Below are 23,587 nucleotides of genomic sequence, written 5' to 3' on the forward strand. Positions count from 1 at the left end.
TGGGAACCTTACCCACCCCCGCCTCCAAAAGTTGATTTTTTGCCGTTTTCAAGAACAGAATAACGGTGTAGAACAACTATAAGGTGTACCTCCAGTGTGCCCGGAACTAAACCCACTCCTGAAGAACTCATAGTCAAATTATAGAGCTCAATTCCTGGAATGCTGAAAGTGGTCAAAAGTTGGTTTCAAAAGCAAATGCTTTGATGATGATGATATACATAAGTGAACCAATAAAACAATGATTATTTATTTGCTAAACATAAATTCATGTGTCAAATTGTATGGGAGAGGCTATCAATGCTTTAGGGTCCAGAAGAAGGGGATTACTGTTGAAAGCTGACTCCCAGAGGAGATGATCAGAGAGCTCAGACTTAAGCGGCCCAACTGTGACGTCATCCTCACACACGCTGGCAGAAAGAAAGCAGGCTTTCCTACAGAGATTTGCAAAGAACCAATGGCCTTAATTCAAGTTGGTCACACAGAGAAGTGGAAATTATTTCTACTGCTAATAATAGTTAATATTTACTGAGGGCTTACTAGATGCCAGGCACCCACGGTAAGTAGATTATCTCATTGGCCTTCAAAGTATCCGTTACCAAGGAAACGGAAGCTTAATGAAGTTAAGTCACTTAGCGGGGATGCACAGCCAGTGGTGAGTGGGAAAAAGACCAGGCTCGAGTTATACAGAAAGTTACAAATAGAGCAGTCTGTAAGATAACCTGCAATGTTTGCTCTTTAGTCATGAAAAGGAAATGTAAAATCAGCCATAATATGGGTTCAAGCACAGCAAATGGCATTGTTAAAAAAAAAAAATACACCTGGCCAAAAATGGAGTCACTTTATGTTAAGCCTTGAATGGCTAAAGGGCTCCACAGCCAGGGCTGGTGTCGATGGAGCACTCACGGAGCAGATGTGCTGAAGGCCGAGGAGCAGATGGGAAGGCCGCGGCGCATCTGGATGTGAAATCTCAGAAGGAATCTCCCAAGCAGACCTTTCACGTGTCCAGGACTTGCCCAGGGCACAGCTCACACTGGCAGCCTTCCAGAGGATCTATCTTTCTGGGTCTCTCTCTCTCCCCAGTCCTCTCCGCAATTTTCATATATTGATTTCAGAGAGGAAGGGAGAGAGGAAGAGATAGAAACATCAGGGATGAGAGAGAATCACGGATCAGCTGCCTCTGCGCGCCCCCTACTGGGGATCGAGCCTGCAACCCGGGCCTGTGCCCGGACCGGGAGTGGAACCGTGACCTTCTGGTTCGTATAGGTCGACGCTCAACCACTGAGCCACGCTGGTCAGGATCCTGACCTCGCCTTTCAGAAGTGGAGTCAGGGTTGTTCTTCTAAAGAGCTTGTGCTATGCTAGATGCGTTGTGTAGGCTAACAAAGCTTGTCCATCTCCAGTCACACTAGCGTTTGAGACAGCCCTGCAAAACAGGTGGGGGAGAGCTTTGAAAAACAAAAGACAAAACACTGGGCCTTGGAATCACACCACACCCATTCACATTACTCACTCAGTCACGTCTCCGCTGCCATCGCCCCTCGCTCTGTCACTCCGCGTTTCTCTTCCCTCTGTAAATCACTGCGGGCGACAAGGGAGGGGAGGGGACACAGGCAGACACCTTCTTACATTAAAAAGCCCTCAAACGGCTCTGAGGTTCCGATCAGCGTTTGGATCTGACATGTTCTTTCACAGGGAGGAGGAACCAGCAATCAAGAAAAGGGCAAGAGCACTGACTGGTGTGGCTCAGTGGATAGAGTGTTGTCCTGCGGACTGAAAGGTCCCAGGTTCGGTTCCGATCAAGGGCATGTACCTGGGTTGCAGGCACATCACCAGTGGGGGGTGTGCAGGAGGCAGCTGATCGATGTTTCTCTCTCACCTTTCTCTCTCTCTCTCTCTCTCTCTCTCTCTCTCTCTCTCTCTCTCTCTCTCTCTCTCTCCCCCTCTTCCTTCCTTTCCACTCTCTCTAAAAAATCAATGGAAAAATCCTCAGGTGAGGATTAACAGAAAAAAACAAAGCAAAGTGTAATCATGGAAATAGTCTCCAAGAATGCAGACCTAGGCCCATAGACACCTCCCTGAAGACTAGGTCATGAGCACCTTGGGAATTCTTTAAAAGTTGTTTTTTAATAATGTAGAAGCTTTTCACAGCTGGTTTTTAATAAGTCAGGTGTTTCTGGAAACAGAACCCCTTTAAACATTCACAGGGGCTGTGCTTGTCTCAGGCCCGCGGGTTCCTGCTGAGCTCAGAGGAGCGCTGGGCTGGGAGCGGAGGCGGAGAGCAGGTGTCGGGGGGAGAGAGAGAGAGACTCAGCCCCGATCCCTGCCGGTGGAGGGTGGTCGGTGGGACGCTGGCCCAGACTGGGGACAGCCGGGTGGGGCTTGCTGGTGGGAAGGCCTCATTTCCATGCACATGCTCTGAAGTCGGCATGTCCTATTGGGCATATGTGTACATGCACCCGGGTCCTGTCTGCGGTCTGGGGTTTATATGACTCTGCTGGAAATGAGATTCCCGAGGCCCCAAACCACGCTGCTCCTCGAAGATCGTGGCAAGCATTTCTCTCGAAGCAGCACAGGCCACAGACTGGGTTGGCACACGTGACTGTGTGGTCATCCCCACGGCCTGGCCCAACGGTGGCTCCGTGGGGCGCCCAGAATGGCCTCGCCGGGATCAGCCCAGAGCACACCCAAGGAGGCAGTGAGCGCCATCTTGACCCCAGTCTCCCCCTCAGCACCCCTTTCCCACCCCGGGGCTCGTCCGTCCATGCACACTGGACGCAGACACCCTAGCATTTGTCTCCCCGATTAACTGAAGAGTCAGCTTTGGTTCTGACTTCACTGTAGCCCTAAAATGCAACGAGAAAGTTCCCCTCTGTTTCATCCATGAGGAAAATGACTCACCCATTCCAAGGGTACTTCCGGAGCAGGTGACTGCAAAAATAAAAACACGGCATTTCACTTATGGATATGTTTAAGGTGATACAACTTCAGAAAGAACAAAGGGGAAGTAAACCAAAGCATGAATGAGTGCCCAGCAGGCGTGGCTCAGTGGCTGAACATTGACCTATGGACCAGGAAGTCACAGTTCGATCCCTGGTTTAGCCCCATGCCCGGGTTGCAGGCTGGATCCCCAATAGGGGATGTGCAGGAGGCAACTGATCAATGATGTTCTCATCATTGATGTTTCTATCTCTCTCTCCCTCTCCCTTCTGCTCTGAAATCAATAAAAAGAACAAATGGGAACCAATTTGGGTGATGGGAGAATAAGATAACTACTAGCAGTCTGACCTCGGGCAAGTCACTTAACTGCTCGGTGCCTCAGTTTACCTATAAGGGGTAAGAAGATTTCGAACTTCATAGGGTTCTTATAAAGATCAATTAATTCATGTGAACCCTTATAATAGTTGCAGCACATAGTCAATAGCTGTTAGTCATTATTATAATTTACAATATTGTCCTAATTATCAGGGTAACGCATCATTGACACTGAAGAAGAAAAAAACAACAACACAAAAAACTCTAAAAATAACTCCAAAAAATGTCCCCCAAATGCAGGGTTTTTACCAGGGAAACAGCATTGAGATGTTGAATATGAAAATACTAGACACATTTTAAAACACTTGGTAGAGCCCATAGCCAGTGTGGTTCAGTGGATAGAGCATCAGCCAGAGGACTGAAGGGTCCCAGTTTCAATTCTAGGTCAAGGACAGGGGCCTCAGGTGCAGGCTCCATCCCAATCCTGGTCGGGGCATGTGACTTCTCACAGCCCTGGTTCTCTCTGTCTGTCTCTCCCTTACCCTTCCACTCTCTCCAAAATTAATGGAAAAATATCCTCTGGTGAGGATTAACAACAACAACAACAACAACAACAATAATAATAATAATAAACACTTGATAGATTGTAAAACATGATGCAGCTCTAATGAAATCCTGTGATGCTCTTTTTTCCTCTGAGCACATCCCCACCCCAGCAACCTAATCCTGTCACTCCCCAGAGGGCCTTGCTTTGGGCCAGCTCGTCCTGTGGACGAGATAATGAAGAAATAGGGAATCGGAGCGTGACAGCCACGGTCAGGTTGGACGCCCCCGCGGGGGCCTGGCCGCGCTCCATCCTCGGAGCCCTCCCGAATCTCCGTCACCTCCACGGAATGGACGTTTCAGGTTCTGCTTCTCGGCGACGATCGCCGAGCCAAGCTTGCCTCCTCCTGTGTTCGAAGGCTTCATCGTCTCTTTTCTTTTTTGGAAGGTTATGAAAAGTATGTGAGCATGCCTGGGCACGGTAGGGGGGGAGGGCTGGAATACAGGGCAGGGAACTGTGAGGTGGCACTTGCCGACTGTTCTGATTTGGAGGATCACACACTGCCAAGCCCAGCTTAGGATTTATGAATCCGTGTGTGTGTTTTTCTGATTCCCCCAACCCTTCCTCAGTCACAAGACTGAATCGGTACAAATAAAAGTTAAAGTGTCTTAATTTCCAACGTTCCAGGGTGTCTATCGTTATCTCTAAGACGGTGTTAAAAAAAAAAAAAAAAAAATCTGTCCCCAAATCTGAAAGCAGAAACTCATTTAAAAGTCGCCTTTACAATCTAAGCAGCGAACATCCGGTCCTCTTCCTGAAGGAGAGAGGAGGAGGGAGATGGATTTTCTTTTCTTTCTTTTGTCCATCACCAGGGGCATGGCTCTTTAAGAGAGCACCATGGCGAGTCCAAAAGTCACATCTCCCTCCAAATCAAGTCATAACGAAGCATCACGATTCCCATGAAGCCAGGGGTTCCCAGGTGCCAGCGCCTGCCTGCAGGATGTGGAAATGTCGTACCCTCTTTTTTATTATGCTTTTAAATAAATTTTACAGAGAGAGGAAAGAAGGAGAGAGAGAGAGAGACATCAATCGGCTGCCTCCTGCACGCCCCACCCTGGGGATCGAGCTTGCAACCCGGGTAGGTGCCCTGACCGGGGAGTCGAACCCTGACCTCCTGGTTCATGGGTCGATGCTCAGCCAAACTGAGCCACACAGGCCCGGGCATCCTACCCTCTTTGACCTTCTCTCCCCCGGGTCAGGGCGAGCGGCCCTGAGTCTCCCTTCCCAGATGGTGCTGAGGGTTTGCTGTAAGCAGAGTCCTGCATAACATGCTCTACCTGAATATATCTTTTTGGGACAGAAGGTGAGCTTCAGGCCCGTCTCCGCCACCGGGGAGACCATCGCGGTGTACACGTCCCCGCAGGGTATCTCCGTGACGTCACAGAAGCTGAGGCCGGCGCCAGGGGAGCAGGTGAACACGCCTTTGGAGCCGTAGAGGTCGGTGCTGTAGTTGGCGGAGCCCCGGGCGGCTCGCCAGTCCACCCGGATGCCATGGGGGCCCAGCCTGTACAGCTTCACTCCCAGCGGGCAGCAGGCACCTGCAGGGTGACGGAGACACACACACACCGCTTAGTCCCCCGTCGCACACACATGGCCTTGATTGCTATGGGGAGACAATACAAGCGACTCAGGCTAAGGGGTGTGTGATGAGAGCAAGATCTGAAGAGGTACTGAGTTCTTCCCCCCGTGGGCCACCGTGTAAAAACAGTTAAGTAAATGCACTAGGCCCATGGTCGGCAAACGGCAGCTCGCGAGCCACCTGCGGCTCTTTGGCCCCTGGAGTGTGGCTCTTCCACAAAATACCACGGCCTGGGCGAATCTATTTGGAAGACGTGGCATTAGAAGAGTTTATGTTTAAACATTTTGGCTCTCCAAAGAAATTTCAATTGTCCTGTTGACGTTTGGCTCTGTGGACTAATGAGTTTGCCGACCACTGCACTAGATGGTAAGAGAGACGAGAGAAAAACAGACAAGAGGAGAAATCCATGTGTGTGGATTTTCTTTTCTTTCTTTTGTCCATCACCAGGGGCATGGCTCTTTAAGAGAGCACCATGGCGAGTCCAAAAGTCACACCTGGCCGATACGGGGGGGTAGATGGGTCCAAAGTTCTAAGTCAAAGGCACAGAGTCCTTGTCAAGAGCCTTCCTACTGCCCTGTCTCAGCTGCTTTCCGTGGGATTGGGTTTAACCTCATTGGCTGCTGCAGCTCTAACGCAGAAGGCCTCTGGTGCTGAACGCAGAGGGGCCAGCCAATGAGCCACTTTGTTCCTCTTTTCCTAACGCCTTGAGCGGATCACACATCGGGTGTCAGGCAGGGCACCAAATGGTACATTCCTCCGTAACTAAAATAAAGATGTTGTTGTATGATAAGAAGAAGAATTCAGTTATAGATAATCAGGCTCATTGGATTTCTTTTTCTTCTTAAAAAAAATTTTTTTTTTTATTGATTTCAAAGAGGAAGGGAGAGGGAGAGATAGAAACATCAATGATGTGAGAGAATCTTTGATCAGCTGCCTCCTGCATGCCCCCCACTGGGGATCGAATCCACAACCCAGGCATGTGCCCTGATGGGGAATCAAACGAGACTTCTTGGTTCATAGGTCAATGCTCAACCACTGAGCCAAACTGGTCAGGGCTGGATTTATTCTTTAGAAAAAAAATGTTGGGGGGGGGGAGGGGGAGGAGTGTGAAGCTAAGCAAAGGGCCATATTCCCAGAAGTAGATATCAGGGTGAGAACTTAGGCAGCGAATCTAAGGAAAAGCAATGGGCCAGGAGATGGTACAAACCACCTTACGTATCTGTAGCACATTATATATGCTTTCTTGTTCTGATTATTCCCATTCCTCTTCCCAAGGGGGGAACAGAACCAGGGAAGATAAGGCAGCACAGCTTATGCGAAGCCGTGGCGTTAGACTCCCCTCTGCAGACTTGTTCTCCAACCCCTGGGCTGGTAAAACTGTATTTCAACTCTCCTGTCCCAGGCCTTGTGGCAGACATGACTAGCTGGCCATGGAGCTCTTTCCCAGGAGAAATGGCGTCTTTAATAATCTGGCCACCCACTATACACTGAGTGGCCAGATTATTATGCATCCAGATATCATAATAATCTGGCCACTCAGTGTATAGTGGGTGCTTAACTTAAGAACACATGCATTAACTGGCTGTGGGTAACATGAGGTTCCCCCCATTTTTTTTTTCGGAATAAGAAAATGCTTCATTATCCCCCAGCTTTAACAATTCTGGTTGCAAATTTCAAAGCAGCAGCTGCCTGCACAAAAGGAAATGTTATCCAGGCCCTTATGGATGCTGGAGAGCTGAGTTGAGGATCCACTTACTAGAGGCGTAGCGTTGGTAGGCGCAGTCTGCGGTCAGCCCGGTGGCGCTGATTGCTTTTAAGGCCACTGTGTAATTGACGCCACAGGTGACGCATCCCAGGAGGCAGTGGTTTTGATGGGTGTGACACTGAGACTGTCCAGTGCGGGACGCCAGGACGGTCACGTAGGTGAGGGCCCTGGTCCCAACAGTCCAGCTCACGTTGACCACTGATTGGGTGACCTGGGTGACTGTCAGGCCGGCTGGACAGCAGGGCACTGACACGAGAAGAAAAAAAGAGAACATAACGGAGGGTGATTTGTGAAAAATGACCAAGAATGGTATTCAGCCTGTGTTTCACTCACTAGTCTACATCCCTCAAACCTTCTGTTTCATGAACATTTCCTTTTGTTAAGCAAACTCTCATGTCCTCTGATGCATCGGTTAACATCAACTGAATTTATACACTGAGTGACCAGATGATGATGATCTCTGAACGCATTACAATCTGGCCACTCAGTGTCTATCCTATATAATAAAAGGCTAATATGCAAATTGTCCCCTTGACCAGGAGTTGGACCAGTAGGCAGGCCAGCCAACTGCCATGTCCCCTCCCCCTGGCCAGGCTGGCTGAACCCCACCCATGCATGAATTCATGCATCGGGCCTCTTAAAAAAAAAAAATATATATATATATATATATAGAGATATATATATAGATATATATCAATATCTATATATATCTATATATATCTATATATATCTATATATATCTATATATATATCTATATATATCTATATATATCTATATATATCTATATCTATATCTATATCTATATCTATATCTATATATATATATAGTATACACACACACACACACACACACACACACACACTGAGTGGCCAGATTATTATGCATCCAGATATCATAATAATCTGGCCACTCAGTGTATAGTGGGTGCTTAACTTAAGAACACATGCATTAACTGGCTGTGGGTAACATGAGGTTCCCCCCATTTTTTTTTTCGGAATAAGAAAATGCTTCATTATCCCCCAGCTTTAACAATTCTGGTTGCAAATTTCAAAGCAGCAGCTGCCTGCACCCCTCCTCCCAATATAACATTTCAGAGCATTTGTAATTAAATGCATTTTTCATTTACCATGCATTTCATATAACAGATATGAAAGCTTGAAATATTCCTAACAACCTAAGAATACCACAAGCCAAGTCTCCATTTTCGCAGGGATCCATTATATAGAATATAAAAACCTCTAGAAACTTCCCGGTGTACTTGGCATTGTCTCTATCCCACAGCTTTTTTCATTTCACCTTTTTATAGTCCAAAGTGCCGTCGGCCGTTGTATATAAGAGAAAATAATGTCCAAAGGCTGTAAGCAGCTTGCTAAATTTTGCTCACACACAAGACTAAGAAGCAATAACCGTTTTCTCTCATCGGGCTCTTACTGTGCAGCAGGTACTATGTGGAGAGCTTTGCCGGATTAATTAATATTCACGACCACTCCAGGAAGCCATTACCCACCTTTACATGTTAGGAAAGGCAAAGACTCAAAAAGGCTGAGCCAAAGAGGTAAATAATAACCCAGCTCATCTGGTCACTTGTTAGTTGTTTTGGTAGATTGTGTCACGGGGGAATAGGACTTCAAATAAGTGTTCTTGCAGAGTCAACATATTCCCCTCTGATGTCAATGCATGAGTGTATTAGAGTCTCGGATGTTTCTATAGAGCCTGTGTTCAAAGGAGGAAAGCTTTTTAAGACTTGGGCTTTTTTAATTGACAAGAGAGAGAGAGAAAGGAAGAAAGAGAAAGTGAGGGAAAGAGAGAGAGATCAGCTTGTTGATCCACTTATCTATCCATTCACTGATTGATTCCTTCCTGGGCCCTGATGGGAGATTGAACCCACAATCTTGGCATATTGGGACGATGCTCCAAGCCACTGAGCTACCCTGCTGCCAGGGCAAGACTGGGGCTCCTGGAAAGGCCTCTGAGCTTCCTGTGTCTCTGTCACACGTAGGGTAGATCAGGTACAACAGTTCATGTCCTAAGACAGTTCCTCGGGACCCCACCGGGTGCCGGGTGCAGACCGGCCGCTGCCCGCACCTGTCTCCAGCGGGACGCTGTAGCTGGGCAGGCTCCGGCCCGCCTGCGTCTCGGCCACGGCGGTGACGGAGAACACGGAGCCGCAGGGCAGGCCGCCCAGGGCACAGGCCCGGCCGGAGCTGCTGCACCGGAACAGCCCCTCCTGGCCCCGCGCCGTCACCGTGTAGGTGGCGCCCCGGTTCCTGGCGGTCCAGTGCACGTGGGTCACGGAGCGGGCGTCCTTCGAGAGGCTTTGAATCTCGGGGCTGCAAGGAGCTGAGAGAGTTCAGGTTATTCACTGGGACAGGGACAGTCAGCAATATCGCCTGTGCCGTTTGCTCTCAAACCGACGTTCTCCTCCCCACAGTGAGATCACCGTCCCTTTCAGCCATCCCCGGCGTCCAGGCCAAACCCATAGTCTTTGTGTGCAAACCTTGGCGCCACTGACACATGGTTTGGGGTTCCTAGAGCATCCGACTAACTGGAAAATGCTACATTTTGGACTCCAAAAGCAAAAGGAATTGAGCGTGGCTGGTGTGGCCCAGTGGTTGAGAGTTGACCCATGAACCAGGAGGTCAGGGTTCGATTCCTGGATGTGCCCAGGTTGTGGGCTTGATCCCCAGCAGGGGGCATGCAGGAGGCAGCTGATGGACGATATTTCTATCACTTCCTCTCTATAATCGATAAAAACCTATTTTTAAAAAAGTAATTGGGGGGAAAAAGTAATTGATTATCCTCATAACATAAACTTTAAGCTGTTTTTTATTTGTGGAAGTAAAAAAAAAATGAAGCTTGTATAACTTCTGCTGTGTGTGTTGTTGATGCTTCCTTTGGGGTTTTGTATATAACCATTTCTTAAGGTGGTCTGTGATTCATGTAATAAAAACTTTCCAGATTATCAAAAGCAACACATGCATGCTCACAAACAGATACACAGTTATAAAATAGTTAAAATTCAGAAGAAATAAAAACAGAACTCACAATATAAACTTGAAGACATAACTACGCCTAAGAGTATTTGTCATGATAATTATTACAAGTGCACTAAAGCTTGCTGAATTAAAAAAATCAGCTCACGCTGAAACCGGTTTGGCCCAGTGGATAGAGCGTCGGTCTGCAGACTGAAAGGTCCCAGGTTCGATTCTGGTCAAGGGCATGTACCTTGGTTGCAGCCACATCCCCGGTGGGGGGTGTGCAGGAGGCAGCTGGTCGATGTTTCTGTCTCATCAATGTTTCTAGCTCTCTATTCCTCTCTCTTTCTCTCTGTAGAAAATCAATAATAATAATTTTAAAAAATCAGCTCACACACACACACACACACACACACACACACACATACACAAAGTAATTGAGACAAACGTGTGTGGCCTGAACCCTCATGATGCGAACACAGGCCGGAGCCCGGAAGGGAGGGGATGTGAGTGGCTGGCAGGCAGAACCTCCCATCACCCCCAGGGTCTCCTCTTTCCTTTTCTTTTTCCCAGCTCCCCTCTCCCGCCCTCTCTCAGCCTCCCCTCGGTCAGAGGAGCCCCACTGGTCCCACAGGAGCGGCCGTGGGAGTCAGCCTCTCCAAGGCTCCCCCTGGCGGCCACCCTGGGGCTCACCGCCGGGGCGGGCGGGACGGCGGGGTCAGCGTGGCGGGTCGTACCGGTGGTGACGAAGCGGGACGCGCAGGAGGTGTTGCTGCCCCGCGCCTCGCTGAAGGAGTACACGGTGACGTTGTACTTGGTGTCGCACTCCAGAGCGGAGAGGGTGCACGCGGGGGCCGTGTCGTTGCACTGCACCACGTTGGGCCCGTCGGCGGCCCTGGTTTCGTAGAGTTCGGCGCCCCGGACGGGGGACCAGACCATCTCCACTCTGTCGCTGGACACCAGCACGGGGTTAATGTCGCTGGGACAGCAGGGAGCTGGGCGCAGACACAGAGAGGGGGTGCGGGTCAGTGCGGGGGCAGACCCTGACCTCCCCGCGCACGAGTCTGTCAGGGCCCTCAATTACGGCAAAACCCTCGTAGATCCGTGGTCAGCAAACCCATTAGTCAACAGAGCCAAATACCAACAGGACAACGATGGAAATTTCTTTGGAGAGCCAAATGTTTTAAACTTAAACTTCTTCTAACGCCACTTTTTCAAAATAGACTCGCCCAGGCCGTGGTATTTTGTGGAAGAGCCACACTCGAGAGGCCAAAGAACCGCATAAATACTACCTTCTACGTGTAGTATTCTTATCTGCAAATCTAGTAGACCAGTTTTAAGCCGCTCACTCCATTCATTCTTCAAAAATCAAGCATCTCCCATATCGAGCCAACCACACTCCGACAAGCACTGAGGATGAAGAGATAAACCAAGCACAGTCCCTGCCCCAGAAAGGATGCAAGCCTAGAGGAGGAGGCGAATGATAGCAACAGGAATAACGATGCTAATGAACGTGCTTGCATTGTGCCTGGTCCCGTGCAAAGACCTTTTCATACTTGTCTTCTCGTTGCTTATTATCTGTTCCATGTGGCAGTGGGAGATACAGAGGAACTAGCAAGGCAGACGTCATGGTCCCCATTTTACAGATAAGCTGGGGGTCAAGTTAGGACCTGAACCCAGGTGTCCCTCTGCAAAGCACTCCACGCTATGTAGCATCTTTGCCTCTCTGTGTCCTGCTTTGGGGAGAGAAAGGAATTCCTGAGACATAAGGATGGCATTCCACTGAACGTCCAGCACGACAGCTGAACACCTTGGTGGAGGGGTCCGATTTCAGAGCGGGGTTGAACAACTATATTCTTTCCCTTCTGTTCACTCCAAGCCCTTGCATTCTGGTTAAGCGTTGGTCCAGGGAACCAAAACTTGCTAGCCTGGAAAAATGTGAGAGATTCCCTTCCTATTCTTGGCCCAAGCGTAGCCCCCAGGGGGGCTAGGTCACAGGTGATCCATTTTACTGCCGCGTGTAGTGGGCTCCGATCCCCCCTTTACAGGCGTCAGGTGGGACTCACCTGTGGTGTAATTGAACACCTCACCCAGCGGGCTCTGGCCCGCCCTGTTGTAGGCAAAGACGCTGATGAAGTAGGTGAAGCCACACTCGGACGGGAAGGCGCACCGGGTGAGGGACGTGTTGCAGTGAACCTCCAAGCCGTCATCGCTCTTCACGAAGGCCACGTAGTAGTCCCCCAGGTCCACGTTGGACCAAGACACAGACAGGTGGCCAGGGGGGTCTTCCTGGATCGTCACTCCTCCAGGTGCACAGGCAACTAGGGAAGGATGAACCGGAAACAGGTGTGAGAAGTTTGCTTTGCTTCTTTGCAACTGTCCCCGATACCGGAGGCTGTTGAACAAGGAAATACTGTCCAACAGTAGGTGCAAGCCCACGAGACATTCTCACACGCCCTGAAATGTATCTAGCCCATGCAGGCTAAGACTGTGTTGGAAACAGTCACGGATTGTTCAATATTGTCTCTGCGTTGAGGCAATGCCAGGATCGACACCGAATGAAGTCTTCTGAAGGAATGGATTTAACTGGAAGTTCATTCTTTCAAGCTCCAAGCTTTCAACATTTTATTTTATTTTATTAAAAAATACTTTTAATTATTTTCAGAGAGAGGATGAGAGAGGGAAAGAGAAACAGGAATATCCATGATGAGAGAGAATCGTTGATCAGCTTCCTCCTGCCTGCCCTCCGCTGGGGAAGGAGGAGGCTGGTCTCCTTCTTTTTCTGATCATTGTCCTGTACACGTTTCCGGAAGCTGTCTCGGCTCTTCACGTGTGTCATACGCTCAATCCATGCCTTCATTCTCTTGGCAAGAATCTTGCCCTTCACTTGTTTGTTTACAACAAAGCCCGCTGCGTGCCAGCCGACCCTGTAGTCTCTGCCAGTGTTTCCTGGTGGCATCTGTGGGGTGTTCCTCTCTGAACGGTGCCATCCCCTCGATATGTCTGCCACATCACCTTTCCTGTAGACTCACATATATGTAGCCAAAGGAACAGCTGTGTTTTCTAAAAAACACAGCGAGGGGCCTCTCCCCATTCCCTCGGCGTTAATCATTTTGGCCAAAAGGAAAGCGAAAGCGTATTTCCTCTCTCTCCCTCCCTTACCTTCTCCTAATCGTTTCCAGCGTGCCAACCACACTGAATTAGAGCTGTTCCACGAGAAGCCAAGTCACCAACTTGTTATCAGCGACTTGGACATCATTATGATTCTATTTTACACAATTTCATTATTATGTTATTTATTTATGATCTGAAGGGCTGGCTGTATTTTTCCCTCCTGAAAATGAGTGTGCCGGCTCGGTGACGGCTCTCTTCCTCCCTGCTCAGAAATCTTTCCATTTAGAGTGACGTAATTCTGAATTTGGGGGGTCAAGTGGAGACATTCTTGCGGTTAGCTACATTTTCTCTGGCTTAGAGAAGTCAAATCAGGCAAATTCAGGCTTGGATTCCAGATGGTGCCTGAAATGAACCTCATCGAGCCCTTGGAAAAATTATTTAACTTCTCCGCGCTCCCATTTCCTCATCTGAAAAGGAGATAACCTACCTCGTTGAGAATTAAAAATAAAAGGATGTGCCTAGAAGGCCTGGGACACTAGGTCTTCACCAGATGTCAGTTCCCTCCCCCAGACACGCAGCTATTTCCCCATAGAGGGACCAACCTCCGCATCTGTGTGCCTCATGTCTTCGATCAGAATGAAAACGGGGGGATAGCTGGACACCCATTCAGAACGACGGACAGCCCTTCTTCATCTTCAAAGAGGGCACCCCCCCGCCCCCCCGCCGGGTCTGAGAAAGGCGATGCCAGGAAGAGGCCGCCCTCTGTGCACATGGTCAGAGCTGAGCACGGCTCACTGGTCATGGGAACCGGGAGCCTGGCAGGTGAGACGGGAACGAAGCGAGGGGCCATCTGGGCTCGGACCCGGAACCCGGCCGCCTCTCTTCACAGACCCGCTTCTCCTGATGCCCGGGAAGCATCTGGTTTCGCGTCCACGTTACTCAACCGCATCGGCACCTCCAGCCCCAGGCTTTCCTTTGGACCCGGCTCTCCTGTCACTTCTCCTGTCACTTCACATGGCAGTCATGTTGGCTCACCAGCCCACAGTGACCTCGCTCTTGGTTACATATCTTTCTGTTGTTGTTGTTTCTGGGTGTTTTTTTTTTTTGTGTGTGTGTTTTTTGTTGTTGTTTGGTTGTTTTTTTTTTGGTTGTTATTGTTGTTAATCCTCACCCAAGGATATTTTCCCCATTGATTTATTAGAAAGAGTGGAAGAGAGGGAGGGAGGAGAGGGAGAGAGAGAGAAACATCGATGTGAAAAAGACACATTGATGGGTTGCCTCCTGCACATGCCCCAACCTGGACCGGGATGGGGCCTGCCTCCCAGGTACATGTCCTTGACCAGAATCCAACCCGAGACCTTTGGTCTACGGGCCGATGCCCTAACTACTGAGCCAAACCGGCCGGGGCCGGGACGTACCGGTCTTCAGGGCCACCGCTGCCGCCGAGCTGCTGGACCCGGCATCGTTGCTGGCCGCCACGGAGACCAGGTACTCGGTCCCGCAGCGGAGGCCGGCGATGGTGCAGCCGCTGGCGGCCGTGCTGCAGCTGCGCTGGGAGGAGGCGCTCCGGGCCAGCGCCGTGTAGTTGGAGGCGCCTTCCGTGGGGGCCCAGGACACCGAGGCCGTCAGGGCCCCGCTGTCCAAAGAGACTTGGATGTCGGCAGGAGCCCGGGGACCTGCGATTTTGAGAAACAGTGAAGATTCGGCAGAAGCTGCAAGAACCTGGGTAAGATGTGGCCCGTCAAGTGCTTAGATGGGAGGATGGAGGGCCAGAGAGGGGCAGGAGGGGTGTCTACACCAGGGTTAGTTGTGCAGAATTACATCGTGGAGTGGGAAGCCGTGTACATGGCCATTGGGGGGGAGGGGGAGAAGGCAGGGAGAGATGTGTGTGAGGGGTGACTGGTTTCTCAAAGCCTTTCTCTTTGTTCATTCCCCCGGGTTTTAAGTTTTAGAGATTTCGGATGTGGCCTGACTTGGCTGGGGCTGCTGTAACCAAGTGGCTTAAACAGCCAGCCAGCATGGCTCAGTGGTTGAGCATTGATCCATGAACCAGGAGGTCACAGTTCAATTCCCGGTCAGGGCACTCACCCAGGTTTCAGGCTCCATCCCCAGTGTGGGGCGTGCAGGAGGCAGCTGACCAATGATTCTCTCTCATCACTGAGATTTCTCTCTCTCCCCTTTCTTCCTCTCTGAAGTCAATAAAAATATATATTTTTTATTATTTATTTAAATATATTTTATTGATTTTCTAGAGAGAGGAAGGGAGAGGGATAGAGAGTTAAAAACAACGATGAGAGAGAAACTTTGATGAGCTGCCTCCTGCACGCCCCACACTGGGGATGTGCCCCCAACCTGTACCTGCCCTTGACCGGAATCGAACCTGGAACCCCCAAGTCCAAAGGCCGACGCTCTATCCACTGAGCCAAACCGGTTAGGGCAAAAATATATATATATATTTTAAAAAGTGGCTTAAATGACAGAGATGTATTGCCTCGCAGTCCTGGCCACTAGAAGTCTGAAGTCAGGGTTTTGGCAGGGTGGGTTCCTTCCGGCAAAAAAGGCTGCGTGCCAGGCCTTTCTCCTTGGCTACGGCAGGTCCCCGGGCTTCATACGGCCTTATCCCTGCATGAGTACGTCTGGGTCCAAATTCCCTCTTTTTGTAAGGACATGAGTCATACTGGACTAGGGCCCACCCCATGACGTCATCTTAACTAGTTGCATCTGCTCTGAAATGAGCATTTCTTTGTTCATGCAGGAAGCATCTAAACTGCCCAGGGGGTCTGGCAGGGAGCTATAAATAAACTCATCATGCATTCGAATAGCTGCTGCCAGCTGCTCTCCGCTCCTCACGGAGCACAGCGCCCGATGGCTCCCGGCCCGGCCCTTCCGTTAGCCACCGAGGAGCGCGGGCGGGCTGGGCCGTCTCACCCGTCCTCTGGTTGCAGGTGGAGTCATCCCCGGGGGTCCCGTTGGCGTTCCACGCGTAGGCCTTGATGGTGTACAGCGTCCCGGCGTCCAGACTGGTGAATGTCAGGGTGGTGTTGGTGGTGTTCTCCTTCCACATCCTGCCCAGACCGTTGGCCCGCATGATGGACACGGAGAACCCGGTGGCCATGTACACGGCCCCCCACTGCACCAGGATAGAGTCTGAACTCGGAGAGCTCGCTTCCAGAACCGGCGCGGCCAGCACTGCAAATGGCAAAAATACGCGTGTTTGCATCACAAAGGTTTGGTCCAGGACCGTGGTCGGCAAACTGCGGCTCCGCGAGCCACAGGCGGCTCTTTGGCCCCTGGAGGGTGGCTCTTCCACAAAATACCACGGCCCGGGCGAGTCTATGTTGAAGAAGTGGCGTTAGGAGAAGTTTACGTTTAAAACATGTGGCTCTCCAAAGAAATGTCCATCGTTGTGCCGTTGGTGTTTGGCTCTGTGGACTGATGAGTTTGCCGACCACTGGGCCAGGAGAATTCTGATTTAGGAGGAAGTAGTGTGAGGTGGGTTAGCCATGTTAGGAAAAAATGATTTACTCTTCCAGAAAGATTCAAGGCAGAGTTTCCGGAAGAACCACCGTTAAAAAAAGAATTGCCGTTTCCATGCAAACACAAGAATTGCTGTTTGAATGTGTATTCATGACAAATACCTCATCCCAGGGATGGGGGACAGAGAAATTCTAATATTCGGCATTACTTGAGGCTGGAGGATGGTGAGAAATTAAATAAAACATCCCCGCAATCATCGCATACATCCATGGGGTATAGAATGATTCATTCTATTTTACTACCCCTGCAACCTGTCAGAAATACGTGTAGGTGCAACCTTACCAAATCTGTTTAAGTTAGGCCCTGACCAGTTTGGCTCAGTGGATAGAGCGTTGGCCTGCAGACTGATAGGTCCCAGGTTCAATTCCGGTCAAGGGCATGTACCTTGGTTGTGGGCACATCCCCAGTGCGGGGTGTGCAGGAGGCAGCTGATTGATGTCTCTCTCTCATCAATGTTTCTAACTCTCTCTCCTCCCTTCCTCTCTGGAAAAAAAAAAATCTATTAAGTTATGCTGATGGCCAACTCCACAAATGCTGTTATTCTGAGTAAGTCCAAGTATCCTTTGTTCTGCCCGATCTTGACAGATAACCGGTTAAAAATAGAAATCCCTTTTCCAGAGATTTGCAAGCAGGGATGCTTTTCAAGATGCCCAGGAATGCTTATTTTCCAAAGCATTCCCCAAAGACGCCATTTGGTGGCTTTTACTTCTAGGCCCTGAGTCATGGGCACTCACGCCACACAGAATTGCATCACACCATCGCAGCGTCCAGCTACCTGTCTTTGCCTGCTTTGGAGGCGATGCCTGGCTTCTCCCAGCGGCACTGATGGACCTGACGGTGATCTGGTACAAGGTGGCAGCCTTCAGGCCCGTCACAGTGCCCGGGGAATTGGCCACCATGGTTTCAATGATGGTGTCCCCATCTTGGGCCGCGAGGAGGTAGCTGGTGGCGCCTGGCACTGTAGCCCACTCCACGGTGATGCTGTTGCTGATTTTTGAGTAGGCCTGGTCGATGGTGGGTATTTCAGGCGCTGAAAGAGATTCTGAAGTTGACTGTTAGCTAGGACACCGGTAAGAATGACTTCCGTCATCATTTGACTTGGCAAACCACCATTTTTGCATCATCCTTCAGACACAGACTCTGCCTTGACTTCCCAGATTTAAAAAGAAGATGAAGGAGAAGGAGAAGGAGAAGGAGAAGGAGAAGGAGAAGGAGAAGGAGAAGGAGAAGGAGAAGGAGAAGGAGAAGGAGAAGGAGAAGGAGAAGGAGAAGGAGAAACAGCCTGGCCCTTGTGGCTCAGTAGTTAAGAGTCAACCTATGAACCAGGAGGTCACGGTTCAATTCCTGGTCAAGGGTACATGGGTTGCGGGCTTGATCCTCAGTGTGAGGCATGCAAGAGGCAGCTCGATCAATGATTCTCTCTCATCCTTGTGTTTCCATCTCTCTCTTCCTCTCCCTTCCTCTCTGAAAGCAATAAAATAAATATTATTTTTTTAAAAAAGAAGAAACAGAAAAATAAAGGCAAAGCTATTTTCCAGAAGAGATCCAGAAAGCTCAAACTGTCCAATCAGGAATGAAATTTCAGAGGTTTTTCTCACTTGCCTCTGGGATGGTTTCTGTATTTTTTTTTTTAATATAGTTTATTGATTTTTTTACAGAGAGTAAGGGAGAGAGATAATAACATCTATGAGAGAGAAACATCGATCAGCTGCCTCCTACACATCCCCTACTGGGGATGTGCCTGCAACCAAGGTACATGCCCTTAATTGGAATCAAACCTGGGACCCTTCAGTCCGCAGGCCGATGCTATGCCAAACTAGTTAGGTATTTTTAAGAGTGAAATAAGAGTAGGGAATGATTGTGGGGAAAGATCTCTGAGAGGAGGGAGAGGGTCTTTGAGGGGCTTTATTCCAGAAGATTCTACTCTAGTTTGGCATCCTGGTAATTTCCCAGCCTGCTTTGCCACTATGTCCACCTCCAGCCCATGACTACTCTCCACTGAGTCCAGTGGCGAGAGTCCACCTCCCTCCCCACCTCTGCCGTGGCCGAGTCTCGACTCGTGCATGTAATCTAATGGAGGAAGCAGGGAAAACTGAGTTTTGTTATATGACCACGCCATCGAATTTCCTTTCCTATCATTAGAATGGGACCGTTTTCAGATTGTTTTATATAAAATAAAAATCAACCTGATTCCCCCTTTCTCTATCAAAATACCTGCCTCAGGCTGCTCTGGTCCCTCCTCCCTGAGGCCTGGCCATGGCTTGCCAGGGAGCTATGACTGCTTAAGTCACAAAATCATACAAGGCATTCCTAGACTTTCAGCACGGGGCGGAGACACAGCATGGTCATCAGATTTGCTACTTTTGCAGAAATCCCCACAGGCACAAAAATGCCCCGGATGTCAATCCAAGTGGAAGAAAAGGTCAAATAAAAATAGCTGGTTTGACACAGGCGCCTGGCCTGTTCCCTGCAACGTGGAGCAAATGTTTGTTGGGTAAAATCACGGCATGCCAGACTCCAAACGGAAAGGCAAAGCGTAGCTACAGGGCAGAGAGGAGGAGGAGGAGTGGACACAGGCTGAATGTGTGACTCGCCAGTGTCCCCCCCTCCCCCGGCCGCCCCCACCTGCCAGGCCCGGTGTGCAGGGCACGGACACCCCTTCTCTGCACCAGCAGCCAGGGAGCGGGCCTTGGCACGGCTCAGGAGCAGCCCTGCCGCCCGGAGGAACAAAGTGCGCACTGTGCGCGGGCCAGGCATTCCTTGACCGTCACCCAGGCCTGTCCCCTCTGCCATCGGCAGAAAATGATGATGGTTCTTCATGCCCAGATTGGGGGGGTGGTGGAGGGGGGAGGTGGAGGGAGGGGGAATTGCCTGCCCATTCCAGCCATTGGCCAGCAGAAGCTGACTCTGCAGGAAGCGCCATGTCCCCCGTTCCCATCCCCCCACCCCCCTGCAGCATAGAAAGTCCCAGCAGGGACTTCCTCTTTCTTTTTAAAAAAAATTGATTTCAGAGAGGAAGGGAGGAGAGAGAGAAAGAAATGTCAGTGATGAGAGAGAATCATCGATCAGCCCCTACTGGAGATCAAGCCAGGCACGTGCCCTTGACTGGAATCTAACTTGGGACCCTTCAGTCCGCAAGTTGACGCTCTATCCACCGAGCCAAACTGTCTAGGGCTCTCTTTCTTTCTTTCTTTAAAGAAATATATGTTTGTTTTTTATGTCAGAGAGGAAGGGAAAGGGAGAGAGATATAGAAACATCAGTGATGAGAGAGAATCATGGATTGGCTGCAGCTCCTGCACATTCCCTACTGGGGATTGAGCCTACAGCCCAGGCATGTGCCCTTGGCTGGAATCCAACCTGGAACCCTTCAGTCCACAGGCTGACGCTCTATCCACTGAGCCAAACCAGTCAGGGCAAGTAGTGAACTCTTAAAACGGATCCACCGATGAGAGAGAAACATCAACCAGCTGCCTCCTGCACACCCTCCACTGGGGATGTGCCTGCAACCAATGTACATGCCCTTGACCAGAATCGAACCTGGGACCTTTCAGTCCGCAGACCGACGCTCTGTCCACTGAGCCAAACCGGTTTCGGCTGCCCTTCTCTTTCAGGGGACAGGACAGAGCTGTTGATCTTTTGTGACCGTGCCGTTCAGGTCCTGCCCTACAACCAAGTGAAAAACGGGTGCATCAGGCAGCCTATGTCTCCGGCCTGTGCTGGCCCCAGACGCCCCAGAATAGCGCCTTCCCTGGCACCCCTCCATGGCAGGTTCCACCCATTAGCACCCTTCCCTCTGTCTGGATTCTGTGTTTGGCCCCCGGGCGCGTTGATGGGAGAGAAGACGTGTGTCGGCCATTCCCGTGAGGCAGAAGCGGGACCCGGATGCTCAGCCTCTGAGCGTTCTCTTCTCCCGGCTCAGGGCCTCCGTGAGCCCGCACGGCCTGGCGCCCAGACACAGATCACACACAGCTGGCGCCAGAGCCCGAGGAGACTCCAAAGACACCCATCCGAATGGAAACCTCCCGCACACACCCATCTGAAAAAAAGCCAGGGCGAGTCAACCGCCGCCAGCCGCCATGGGGACCTCAGCCGGCCCCCTAGTAGTGAGGGACCTAGAAAGCTCCTCATTCCGGGGTCTCTGAGTGTGCCCTGGGATCTCTGCTTTTTCCACTCCAAGCGATTACAACACAATCACTCTGTCTATGGCGGGACAGTCCTTCTCATAACTTCCTGATCAATTCAGAAGGTTTCTCAAGAATGAGTGAAGAAGAAGAAAGCATAAATGATTTTTAAAAACCTATCGTATATGCATGCATTTTATGGCTCAGCCATATGTCTAATATCAACTTTGAAACTGCCTCATTTATACTTCCTTTACTGGGGTATAGATAAAATAGTAAGTTAACATTGTTCTTGCCTGGCCGGTGTGGCTCAATGGTTGAGTGTTGACCCACGAACCAGGGGATCCCCGGGTCAATTCCTGATCATGGCATCTGCCTGGGTTGTAGGCTGGCAGCTGATCAGTGGTTCTCTTTCGTCTATGTTTCTATCTTTCTAGCTCTCTCCTTTCCTCGTTCTCTAAAAGTCAATAAAAACATACTTTTTAAAAGAATAAGATAAAGTTATTCTTATGTTGAATTGGTGGGAGAGATTACTGGTGATATAATTAATATTTTAAGATCCCTCCAGATCTTCTAAATCCCACTGAATATAAACTTCCATTCTGGGGACTTAGATTTCTAGAATGTATGAGTGAGAAGAGTCCTTTAGGGAAATTATCTGTGCCTTCAGTCATTCATTTATTTTTAAAAAGGTAATAAAACAGTGGAGTTTTTTTTTTTTTTTAAAGCCTTTTTCCAGCTCCACATTACCATTATCTATATTTTAAGGATGCAATATTAGAAGTGTAAATTATTTTTTATTAAAGTGGAAAAAAATGGAGAATCTTAAGATTTTAATTAAAAAACATTTCTAGTTTTCTGCTCTAATTCCTCAGAAGACAAATAAGAAGTTATATAAATTAGACTCCTCACTATTTATGACTGAAATTTTGTGTATGTGTGTTTGTTTTTTTACTGAAATGATGGCTTTGTAATATTTTGCTGATGGCTACCTCTGTTTGAAAGGTAACTACATGACTCTATACCTCTTAGGACTCAATAAGAACATCTTAAGAGGACTTATCTTCGTTTGTTATTTTGTTGTTGTTTTTTGAGAACTTATTTTTAAAAAATGTACTTTTAGCCAAAGCCAGTTTGGCTCAGTGGTAGAGCGTCGGTCTGCAGACTGAAAGGTCCCAAGTTCGATTCCGGTCAAGGGCATGTACCTTGGTTGCTGGCACATCCCCGGTAGGGGGTGTGCAAGAGGCAGCTGGTCGATGTTTCTCTCTCATCGACGTTTCTAGCTCTCTTTCTCTCTGTTAAAAATCAATAAAATATATATATTTTAAAATAAAAAATATACTTTTATTAATTTCTCAGAGAGAAATGGGAGAGGGAGAGAGAGACAGAAACATCATTGATGAAAGAGAACCATTGATTAGCTGCCTCCTGCACACCCCCTACTGGGGATCGAGCCCACAGTCTGGGCATGTGCCCTTGACAGGAATCAAACCTAGAACCCTTCAGTCCTAAGGACAACGCTCTATCCACTGAGCAAAACGAGCCTGGGAGAGGACTTACTTTTTAAGCTTGATCCATGTATTTGCCTTACCAGCTCCGCCCACAGCCCGTGTAAGTGTTAAATACTTTTTTTTTTTTCCTGGGAGAGACTTTCCTTTCAGGGTAGCCAAGAATGCACAATGAAAATTCACATCAAACACAGGGAGGGGGAGCTTGCATTTTAGAAAACTGTACCTGTTTCCGCTGAAGCAACCTGAAAAGGAAAGTTGGGAAAATTAGAACCAGAAAGAAAAAACACCGTTTGGGGAGATGTAAAAACATCCATCAAAGGGGTACTACGTTCATCACATTTTACACGTGATGGGAGCCGTCTTTCACGCCGGACAGCGTGTTCATTTTTGCACAAGTCCCTTCCGCACACTTAGACCTACCACAAAGCGATCCTAACTAGCATTTAGAGGCTGGAGTCGGGTCATGTTACTATTTCATTTTTCTCCCTGAATCTGCCTATTGAACTAAGTCCGCAGCCACTGACAGATTTTTTTCCAGAAATCTTTGTTCTTAAAATACAATGATAATTTTGTTTGCTCTCGCTAGCAAATGGCATCGCATTTCAAGCACACAAACATACACAATCTTAGGATGGTTCAAGAGTATTTTGATTTCTTCCTCCTCACCCCCTGGGCCCTAAAAGAGACAGGTAATCAATGTTTTTCTCCTTCACCCTCCCCCACCACCCACCTCCTAAATAGTTGCAGGTAGCTCAGAATGATCAACTCACCATTTTAACGTAGAGAAGACTGAGTCCAATCAAAACCAAACCTTTCTTGGGCCCACCATCCATGGCGTTGGACACGGCACTCCCAGGGCACACAGCCGAGTGAAGGGGTCCTCTTTGGTCCCCAGGAGGCACTGTGGGTCCCTGGGATGGAGGCCCCGAGGCTGGAACAGAACTTGGCAAGCAAGTAGCTCCTCCCCTTGGGCGTGCTGACCTGTAACTGGGGCCTGGAGCCCGGCCGGCACAGGCTCTGCAAAGACTGAGAAAGAGAGTCGAAGAAAGCCACGCCACGCCAGCCAAAAAGCTGCTGTGACCTGAGTTTGATTGAAGGTAATATGTAGAATGCTCTCCTTTTCTCTT

At 49.3% G+C, this 23,587-nt stretch overlaps 1 protein-coding gene across 1 annotated transcript; it reads right to left on the bottom strand.

The window, feature by feature from the left end:
* Positions 1 to 224: 224 nt before the first annotated feature.
* Positions 225 to 23,293, bottom strand: FNDC7 (fibronectin type III domain containing 7; the record flags this gene model as incomplete). The annotated part of the gene is made up of 12 exons (XM_084866509.1): positions 225 to 1,423; positions 1,511 to 1,578; positions 2,899 to 2,928; positions 5,134 to 5,394; positions 7,192 to 7,446; positions 9,287 to 9,541; positions 10,914 to 11,171; positions 12,243 to 12,497; positions 14,709 to 14,966; positions 16,219 to 16,479; positions 17,603 to 17,857; positions 23,272 to 23,293. The coding sequence occupies 11 exons, from the start codon at positions 23,291 to 23,293 to the stop codon at positions 1,547 to 1,549; spliced, it is 2,142 nt and encodes a 713-aa protein (XP_084722635.1). The 3' UTR covers positions 225 to 1,423; positions 1,511 to 1,546.
* Between the last annotated feature and the right edge of the window lie 294 nt (positions 23,294 to 23,587).

Source organism: Pipistrellus hanaki, assembly GCF_964339955.1.
Source record: "Pipistrellus hanaki genome assembly, chromosome: 18".
Classification (NCBI taxonomy): domain Eukaryota; kingdom Metazoa; phylum Chordata; class Mammalia; order Chiroptera; family Vespertilionidae; genus Pipistrellus; species Pipistrellus hanaki.